The sequence below is a fragment of the Nestor notabilis genome, unplaced genomic scaffold (genome assembly GCF_000696875.1).
Source record: "Nestor notabilis isolate BGI_N333 unplaced genomic scaffold, ASM69687v1 scaffold206, whole genome shotgun sequence".
Classification (NCBI taxonomy): domain Eukaryota; kingdom Metazoa; phylum Chordata; class Aves; order Psittaciformes; family Psittacidae; genus Nestor; species Nestor notabilis.
Window position 1 is genome coordinate 31521 of NW_009931234.1, and position 10518 is coordinate 42038.

At 39.8% G+C, this 10518-nt stretch overlaps 1 protein-coding gene across 1 annotated transcript in view; it reads left to right on the forward strand.

Annotated features, from left to right (window-relative positions):
- The window catches only part of GLP2R (glucagon-like peptide 2 receptor), a 24010-nt gene that overhangs the window by 4051 nt on the left and 9441 nt on the right, over positions 1-10518 (forward strand). The window contains exons 2-7 of the mRNA XM_010015784.1: positions 2125-2218; positions 4462-4566; positions 6462-6583; positions 8414-8520; positions 8762-8918; positions 9870-10029. Coding sequence (XP_010014086.1) covers positions 2125-2218; positions 4462-4566; positions 6462-6583; positions 8414-8520; positions 8762-8918; positions 9870-10029 — 745 coding nt within the window. The remainder of the gene's footprint in view (positions 1-2124; positions 2219-4461; positions 4567-6461; positions 6584-8413; positions 8521-8761; positions 8919-9869; positions 10030-10518) is intronic.

Consider the following 10518-nt stretch of genomic DNA (forward strand, 5'->3'; position numbering starts at 1 on the left):
TTCCCTACTGCTTTGCTCCTAATTGGGCATTTCTTCAACAGCCCAAATCTAATGTGCCACCAAGCAATTCTGCATTTAACTCTTCTATTTTTAGCCATTCCTTTCCTAAAAATGTAATTATTACCTATGGCCCTCTTAAAGACCTCTGCACTCAGAGTGCTGTGCGATAAAGATGTGTCAGAAAGAGGGATATTTACTGAGAACAAGTTAAAATATGAGAGTACCCTTGGGACAATTGTAACCCTCACACTGATAAGGTGTATGCCACAGATGGCCATCACATTGTAAACACGTAAGTCACTTTATATAAAATCATTATTAAACTTTGTCTATAACTGGGACTTATTTTAACAGTAGAGCAGATTTTATATTACAAGTCATTTTATCAGTGGAGATTTATAGTGGAGACATATTTAATTCTTCTCCTGTGCTAGCAACTGTTGATCTACATCCCTGATACCACCCTTTCATGCTAACATCTAGGTCTCTTTCTTTTCTGCTTGTCTGTTTCCAGTGCCAATGGAATGACTCAAGGTGAGTATTTCCAAGCAGGGCTCCTAAGCCTTTTCTCTCATTCCTTTTCCGAACACCACTGTCAATCCCCTCAACCTCTGTGTTTGTTTTTTTCTGCAGCCTTACTGCCATCCATATCTTATAAATGCAGCAACCCTCACCCATACCATCTGCTAGATTCATCCATCAAAGCAAGTGCCCATTTAGACACCAGCACACTTTGTTTGCTTCATTTATGTTCTCAGTCTATCTCCACCTGGAAAAGATGATAGTGGGTGATAGGACCAGTAGGACTTTGGAGTTAGAGTGGATTGTTCTTGCTTTTAGGAGCACCTAAATGTGTTTGGGGACAGAAGCTTCCAGAACAGAGCATAGGGTGAGTAGTCAAAGAGTAAAGAGCCAAAGCAAGAACTCAGGAGCTCAAGATGTAGAAGCAGCCAAGAGGAGTAGTCAGCTCTTGTAATCACAGGATAGTTGATTTCCAGACACTAGAAGGACTCCACAGAATCTGCTGTCATTAAACTAAATCCAAAGTTGAGCCTATCTTCAAGGCTAGGCTAGTAAAAGGAAAATTGCTCTTAAAGCATTTTTATTTCTATTCTCTCTAAACAGATCACATCAATGCCAATGTTCCAGATCATATTGTACCTACAAAAGTACCTACAAAAGCTCAGGACATAAAAATCCATTTGTGTGAGATGTTTTATATGAAGAAAATTTTGGCATGGGTAAAAAAAAAAATAGTCCATTTCACTATGTGAGAAAACTTGAGGGCAAAGACTCTACTTCCCCCTGGACACAAGAGGACAGCAAAACTGTGCCCTGTCCAGGCAAAAAAGGCAACATAGTTGATGCAGATGGGCAAGCAAAACTAAAGCTTACGATTGTTTTCTCTTAAAAAAAAAAGAAAAAAAAAAAAAAAAGGAGGGGGGGGGGAAGAAAAATGACAGTGGCACAGTTGCAGGTGCTGGAGAAAGAAATGGTATTTGAAGTGCTGGGCAGGGGTACAGAATGCACCAGAGAAAAGGTACCAGTAGCTAAGCAGTATTGCTTATCCATTACTCTTTTATTCAATTTTTTCCTGCAATACTGAAACAGGAGTGCTTGATTATCTTAAAAATACCCCGAAAATAAACAGCCCTCAAAATTGTCATCAGATTCTAAATTAATCTAGCAGAAACATAAATACGTGGGACATACTGGCTGACCTTGGCATAAATCGACTGTAAAAAGCCTGGAAAGACTGTCAAATCTGTGAAGATAAGCACTCATCTTCTACAGTGGAGGACTGAAATGCCCGTGGTTTTGACGCACCCTCACAGGTTGTAGAAATCAAATATCTGTGCAAATTTTTTTAAAAGGGACTTTACATAAGTTGAATAGATTTCTGTGGTGATATAGCACCATGGTAATATATTTCTCACCCAGGCACAGACAGCAACTGAAGAAATTTCACTAATAGCTTCCTGGAGAAGGAAGGGCTCTATCTTTACATCCCCACTTGCCTACCATTCCTCCATTCTCCTCTTGAACTTCTCATAATGGAAAGAACGAGTAAAAGACCACAGGGTTCTAATTCTTCATCCTCACGTTCAGTATATTCACTCACAGGCCAAAGGATCTCTGCTGGAAAAAACCACCACTGGATGGAATAAATATAAACAAGAATGCTTGCAAATGCTGCAGGAATCAGCTGTAGATACTGGTAAGGAAACAAACAACACAAAAAAGCAACATGTTCAGTAGCATTGATTAATGTGCAGATAATCTTTTACCTGCTTTGCAGAAGTGTGTGTCTGTAAGTTCTAAATGCAGAACAATCAGTTGTAATGATACATGCAAACATGCAACCACAGAGTTAATGGCTCTCATTGTCCTGAAACATATTAGGTTCCTATGTGTAAAACCAGATCATATACAGAAATGAACCATTGAACTGCTGGTGCTGAGCTTCCACTGTGGTGAGGCACTGAGTGCCTGGTCAAGAGGTAGCTGCCACCCATTATCAGTAAGAACCATTCACTTTGGATGAAAAAGTCCACTTTTCACTTGCCTTTTCAGCCTGAAGGAAGCCAAACCCATGTGCCTGGAAACTATGCTAACCACAGGAGAACAGACCGTCCAGGGAAGAGAAGACATCTTCCATTTCTATACTTTAGAAACAGAGCCATGTCAGACAAGAACCAAAAACACATGAGGCAAGACAGAGTCTGATTTCTGCCCAGTCAAGGCAGCTGTGGAGCTGGTCTCACAGGACTGCTGATGCATTTTGTAGTACAGTCATTAGATTAATAAGATGAGAAACAGAGACCAGGTTGCCCCATGTTCACCTGGCACTTATAGCCATTAGCTTAAAGTCCATTATTTACTCTCCTGCCTCCATGGCTTTTGGAGTCTTGTCTGAAGAGGGCAGTGTCTTCTCCTGAGAAGTGGCAGAGGGAAGAACTGAGTCCACACCTCCTACTTTTGGCCAAGTGCTCCAAGTTTTATGCTATTTGGCAAAAAGGGATCTTCTAATCTGTGATTATTTCATTCTTAAGACTATAAACTCTTCTCATTGTCTTCAGAAAAGGATGGTTTAGTTTGAGTAGTTGGAAAAGTTCAAGAAGTAGCTGGGAATGAGGTCACTGCAGTCACCAAGGAAATGTTAAGAGTGAAACTGTCCTCTATGTACCTAATGGCTACGGGCAGGTCTCTGCTTCTGTGTGCAAGTGATACACTTATGGTCATCTTGCTTGGTAGCTCTCTCACCCGATCAACTGCACAGGGAGACTCCAGGATGATTTGCAAGCTCTGACATTGCTTAGTGCAAGGTGTTGGAACTAGACGATCTTAAAGTCCTTTCTAACCCTAACTATTCTATGATTCTATGACTCACTTTGCTAATGGCAGTTGCACTAGTGTGCAACTTTGCTGGCCAGAACATATGGTCTAAGATCAATGCGTGTATTTTTCATCACTCAAAATGCATTTAAAAGTTGGAAATCCATCCAAAGTATTGGCCTAGAAATTTAAAGGGGGGGGGGGGGACAAAAAAAAAAAAACCAACAAAAAACCCCCAAAAACGGTAAGAGAGATTTTCAAGCTGAAATTATATATTACCTTATCGTTTAAAGTTCCTTAAACTTTCCCCAAAATACTGAAATCCCTAACTTTCAAAGATCTTTGAAAAGCAAAATGAAAGACATACCCTGTGAGTCAAAGAAACGATTTTTAGTGATCACATTCAAGCACAGACTTTCTCTTCTTTCAACTGAATTAGAAGTTGCTGAAAATGAGGCCCTGGGACAGTGTGAAAGAAAACTTTTCTAGGGTAAGCAAATTTCTTTCACTGGTGAGGCACTGGCACAGGTTGTCCAGAGAAGCTGTGGCTGCCCCATCCCTGGCAGTGTTCAAGGCTGGACAGGGCTTGGAGCAACCTGGTCTAGTGGAAGGGGTCCCTGGTCTAGTGCAAGTTGTCCCTGCCTATGGCAAGGGGTTGGAACTGGATGAGCTTTAAGGTCTTTTCCAACCCAAACCCGTCCGGGATTCTATGATACTAAGATGCTGGCAGTAGTCTAACAGAGAACCAGCATCCCAGGGCTCATGAAAGGTGAAATATCTTCCATTTACCAGCAAAAAGTCTGTGGCATGTACAAAAAGACCATGAGAGCACAGCTGGAAGTTGTCTGTTATATTTGGACAAGAGGCCTTTGAGCAATACCCTTATCTCCTAATGAAGCATGTAAAAGCTGCTGCTGCTGTTGTGTAGACCCAGGGAAGAAAGACAGCAGCCATTTCTGCACTTTGCACTGAGCATTGCACAGTGAACGCATAACGTTCATCTGCTACACCTTGTAAATACCCTGGAGTAGCTTGCAGGTTACCTAGAACAGTACACAACAGTTTTCATGACTGCCCATTGTCTAAACAACTTTGTGTAAAACCTGTATTTGCTTCTCTCCCCAGGAGTACATTGTAATGGGACATTTGATCAATTCGTCTGTTGGCCTTACTCACCCCCAGGAAATGTCTCTGTTCCTTGTCCTTCATATTTGCCGTGGTTGGAAAATGGTAACGTGAAAGGGGTAACTTCTCTTCGAGTTTATGCCAGGAATCCAGCTGAAGGACCGATGGTGCTTGTGTCTCCTGATCCAGTGTCCTTTGAAGTGTCCAAGGGTTTTCTTGTCTTCGCTCTTTTTCACCTTTTTTCTGAATTGAGGCACACAATTGTTGTTGATGTTTAATTATTTACTCTTTTTCCTCCGTCTCTGCTTGTCACAGCTCCATATTGTCTGCTCTAAAGCAACTTTTCCAAGATCATAGAACAGTACTGCTAGGCTTTTATTGACAGTAACAGACTGGGGGTTCAGCTTCTTAGATTCAGCTTCTGGGGTCCCCACTGACCCCAAACGTGAAAATGTCTCCCAGAAAACTGGAAGAGTAAACAAAGCAGCAGCCCAAGCAGTCAGCCCTCCAGTAGGACATGCTGCACCAACAGGAAGCTGTGTGGTATAAAAACAAGCTTTCCAAGCAGCCTTTTCCCAGGGGGAGTGGAGCAGGAAGGCTCTCAGGAAGGGAAAACAAGCAACATCTGCAGGAGCAAAACTATCTAAAAATCAAACAACATTCCCTTTATCATAAAGAAATGAAAGAACATTCCTTATGCCTGCAGCCTAGCATTTCTGAATCCTGCCATAGCCTTTCCTTACTACATGTGATTTTCTTAGCTGCATTTCTGATACCGCTTAGAAGGACCACTTGTGTCTGAGTCCTTTAGTTTATGGGCTACTACAGGCTGCTTATCCTAGCTTTCTCCAGCCCAATCCAAACATGATTGTTTCTGTAATACCATAATTTGTCCTCTTTTTTGCTGCTAAACTGAAAGAAACCCAGCTTCTACCTAACCTCCCAAGCAACTGCTTCTGCCAACCATTTAAAACAAATTCAGGTCTTCATAATAAAATGAAAGCAACTTCCTTCCCTCCATGTAAGAGACTCTTCTCTCTTTCTGGCTACATTTCTACAAAAACAACATGTAAGACATTGCACCAAGTTACAAAGCTTATGGGGAACACAATTGGGCTGCTGTTCTACCACATCATCTAGCATTCTCATCCATGCTACAGCACCTTAGGAGAAGAGGCATTAGAGACAGTCCAGCTGTCTGTCCTAGAGGTTTTGTGGGACTGTGGTCCCCATTTCTATCGCTAGTCCCATTTCTAGTCTCCCCACAGAACACCTGCTCCATCACAGCAAACTATACATCCAAACCAGTTCCCTCAGTTCCAGTTACCCTGACCCAAGCAAAACACTTTAGCTGCTGCTGCAACCTTTAAACACTTTCTAATTAAAAAATGAATGAAAAAGCTCATTTCTGATGAGAAATGAAAGGCAACTGTCTAGGAGAACATCAAACAAACATCAATCAGGGGCCCACTCCATTCTTCTAATGGTATGGGCAAGTTCTTAATTAGTATAAACAAGCTTAATGCAGTGAAAACCCAGCAAGCTTCACACCACCTGCTGATCAGGCCACAGAGCACATCAATAAAACACCAGGCACAGGTGTCTTAGAGAAAGAAAGATCATTCCCTAATCAAACCACAGTTTTCCTACTACAATTTGGACTGCACAGCTCAGGCAATGTGCTACCCACACCTGATGGAATTTAGGAGCTTAATGAGGGAATCAAGTGAGATATAGGCTTTTCTTTTGGATGTAGTAACTGTATGTTTTTTATAAATAGCAGGTATATTGTGGGAACTTATTTCTGCTAGATTATATTCTTACTTTGTCCTCTGTAAATATGGAGAAAACTATTACAAAGACAAAAGAAAAGTGGGTTTTAGTCCTTTTTGGGGTAGGGTGGTGCCTATTGCTGTGGTGTAAGGGAGAAATCTTTAAAAAGTGTATGAAAGTGAAGTCTTTATTTTGACCTTTCAGACTAAACCTCTGTTTACTTTCAGGAAGTGTAGGAAATGCATACAGAATCTGCTTGGATGGAGGCACTTGGCAAACAAAAGAAAACTCCACAGACATTTGGCGTGATAGTTCAGAATGTTCTGAGAAAAATCATTTCAAAAGCAATGTAAGTATGTTTTGTTTGATGGTTTAATACTTTAATCTTCTTAATCCCTTCTTGATTAACTGATAAAACATTTCCACTGAATACCTGTGAAAGATGCTCAGATTGCATTTAGATTACCAAATGGAAACCTGTTATTTTATTTAGGAGAAGTGGAGGAGGAAAGATTAAGGAGGGGGATTTTGGCTTTATATTCCTCAATTAATCTTCTCTTGAGAGACCGGTATCCATATGTGCTGAATTTCTCCTAATAAAATTAGGAAAGGTGATACTTGACAAGCAAGTAACTTAAATTCAAAACATCACAGCATTCACCCCAAATTGCTGTAGTTTGCTAAGGCCAGACAACTGCATTCCCTTTAGCTTCCAAAGTATTTTATTGGGTGAGCACTGTTGCCATTTATCACTTTATTAAGTAACATTATTTTATTAATTACCTCACTAAATGCTATTAGTTCAGGGTCTTCATGTATTACTAAGGTTTTACTAAACTCTTTACATAGTGAGTACATGAACTTCCAGACTTGCAGTTTATTTATACAAGTCCATTAAATATTCCTAAATACTGAGAGTTTTCCATGGCTTGTTGACCATTCTGGATTGCAAATTTGTAGGTAGCAGAAACATTAATTCATCTTGTGTGACAGCAGACAATTAAGCCAAAAGCTCTAACCAGCTTTCCTACCAACACTACATGTGGTCTTGTACCTGTTTGTTATATTTAGGGGAAAGCCCCCAGATGTTAGATATAACCCAGAGCTGGTATCTGCACACATGGGAGGAATCAGCTTGACTTCATTTGCTTTGGTGTTGCAGAATTGTCACAGCCAAGATAACTCACGCTTTTCATTTGGTTGATGCCTGTTTGGATGATTTCATGGAGTAGTGACTAATGGCTGTGCTATGGGAATCTCCTGCACCCACACTGCTCTCCCTGGGTGCTTTCACTCTCTCCAAGAGTTCCTACCAGTAAACACAGCCCACCCGCGCTATGTAGGTAGTACTTGTAGAATCACTTGATTACAGAGAGCTACTGGCAGGAAGAGAGAGCTAAAATCCCTGGCACCGAGCAGTGAGACAATTCACAAAGAAAACAGCAAAATCACTGAGGAAAAGACAATGGTTCTAAGAAAATCTTTGCAAGCCAAATAGGGATTAAGAAAGTCACATATCCTGTATCTCTACATCCCCTTTGCAGAGAAGCTTTTCTTGACCTAGAAAAGCAATATGAAGAGGTAAGAGGTAGACATAAGCAGCAAAATGGAAAAACTTAGCAAGAAGAAATTTTAAATAAAGCCAAGTGGAAAGTAAGTGCTCCCCTTCTTCTCTGAGTTCTTCATTTGTCATTCAAAGCCATTCTGGACAACTATTAAGTTAACAATTTTGATTTCTTTTTTTTTACTGTCAAAAGACAGTATTTCAATGACTAGACAGGGCTGCCTCTCAAAGTCGTGCAGACACAGCTGATCTGTAAGTGTGCCCCCAGGCTATACACTTTTGTGTACAGGTTGAAGTGAGTTAATCTCTGCAATTATTAAACCATCAGGATCCATTTGGTGTATGTGATCATGGCAATCATTAGCTGTAATCAGAGGATGAGTGGTGTTTGTGCAGGCCCAATATGGAAGTGAGACCATGAGTGCCTTGGTATGTAAAAGGAAACTAAGGCTGCCTGCAAGCGCCTCTGTCAAGCAGTGGTTTCATAAGGCAGTGCAGGCAGCAGCAACCTGCCCTGCTTACCTTGCAACACAAAGAAGTTGGACTAAAGTTGCTGAGCTGTGTTCATGCTCTGCCCACCTGCACACATAAAACATATTTCTTCTTTGCTCCTAGGAAGAAGAACATAAATTACTTACCACATTACAGCTGTTGTACACTATAGGATATTATTTTTCCCTCGTCTCACTTGTATTAGCTCTCCTTATACTTTCTTCACTCAGGTTAGTACAAATTTACTTGCATCTTAAAAGTACAACCCCCAGTATGCACATTCCTTTTTTCATGTAATTGAATTTCTTGCATGATTTCCTATGGAAATAACTTATATTTTCCTAATAAGCATTATAAAAGCAGTTCTTAAGCAAAATCCATTGATAGCAACAATATGAATACAACTGTACTTTTTTATTTCTGTAAATTAAATAATTTCAGAAGATTCATACATCATTTTTTCTCCCACAGAAAACTCCACTGCACAAGAAACTACATCCATATGAATTTATTTGCATCTTTTATCTTACGTGCCACTGCAGTTCTTATAAAAGACACTGTATACTACAATATTTACTCCAAAAGACCAAATGATGAAACTGGATGGATATTATACCTCGGTCCAGAGGTAATTTGGTAGTTCATTGCTGATAGGAAATGTGCACTGTTAGTGGCCATAACAGTTAGTTTTGGAAGCTTGCTATATGGCAGCAACTTTTGAGGTGGTTGGTAGTTAAGCTTTGAATGGTGAAATTTCTCTGATACATCTTAGGGTCATCAAGAAAAAAAAAATCTGATTTGATATAGTGTAATGGATTGATTTTATATGAAGCCTTGTATAGTAATAACAAATTAATAGTTATTAATTTATTATTAATTGTTAGAAACACAATTAAGGAAAACCACTTACACCAGTATTTTATAGGAAGAACTCTATGCATTTATTTGGCACATATACAACACTGTAGTTATTCACTTTTGGTATAGCACAAAGCAATTCACACAAATCTTGCTTTTAAGACAGTATTATCAGTGTATGTGCTGTGGAAGAACACTGAGAGACAAAAATAGTTTAAAGGCTTTTCTGGACTAGGAAAATGTTCTAATTTCTTACACTTATTTACAGAATGGAATAACATCTCTGATTTGCATTATGATTTATCCTGAAGAAGGATAAATCATAATTGTATGATGTTGTATTAATATGTTTTGCCCTTGCCAAGAGACAAAATTACCTGCAAGATGTTAATGGGGGCTATTATTTTAATAGCTAATTAGTATAAATTCTGATATACAGATCATGACAAAGAACACATCCCCCAGCCTACACGGCCACTGTTTTCTCCTACTTGTCACCTCTCTCTACTCGAACTCTCTGATAACATAGAAAGAAGCCTTTAAACTGTTAACACTCCAGCCTCTCCCAAGAAGCAAGGATAATCTTGAGATATGTGACCAAACCATAGTTGTATCACAACCATTGATAGCTTTAAACTGGTTGCTAAAGTAACAAAAGAAACCGAGGAGTTGTTAGAGATTTTATATATTAACAGTGATTCCTGGTCTCTCATTTCCACAGATTGTAATAATTTGCAGGACTGCCCAACTTTTCATGCATTACTTTGTTGGGGCAAATTATTTTTGGCTATTAGTAGAAGGAATTTATCTGCATACGTTATTGATCACTGTAGTACTCTCTGAAAGGCGACTGCTACAGACCTATATCGTGATAGGGTGGGGTAAGTACATGACAATTTCCAAGTTCTTAATTCTGTGGTACTATTTTGAGTCAGTGGCAGATAGTTTGTAATGAAGAAAGAAAAGGACTTAATTTCTGTTCCCTTTTACATTCCTCTTGGAAGATCCCTTGTGCTATATTAATATGCCTGTAGTAGCATACAAGCTGCTGCCACACCAAGACCACTGTCTTTCACCCTGGTTAGTGTTCTCTCATTGTGTCTTCTCACTTCTCCATATCCAGTTGTTGCTTTGATCACCAGCTTGTTGGAATAGAGACTAATCATTTTATTCCTTGTTCAAACTGCAGCAGGACAAGTCTGTTAAGAAACATGCTCACTGCTGTAAGGGTATAAATAATGATCATCTCCCTGTTGGTCCCCTTCCAGGCAAGCACCTGCTTTTCATAGCTCACATGCCTTGTGCTTGTGATCGAAGCTTGTGCCTGTGTATTTATAGACCACTGGAATAGTGCAGTAATCCTGTATTTC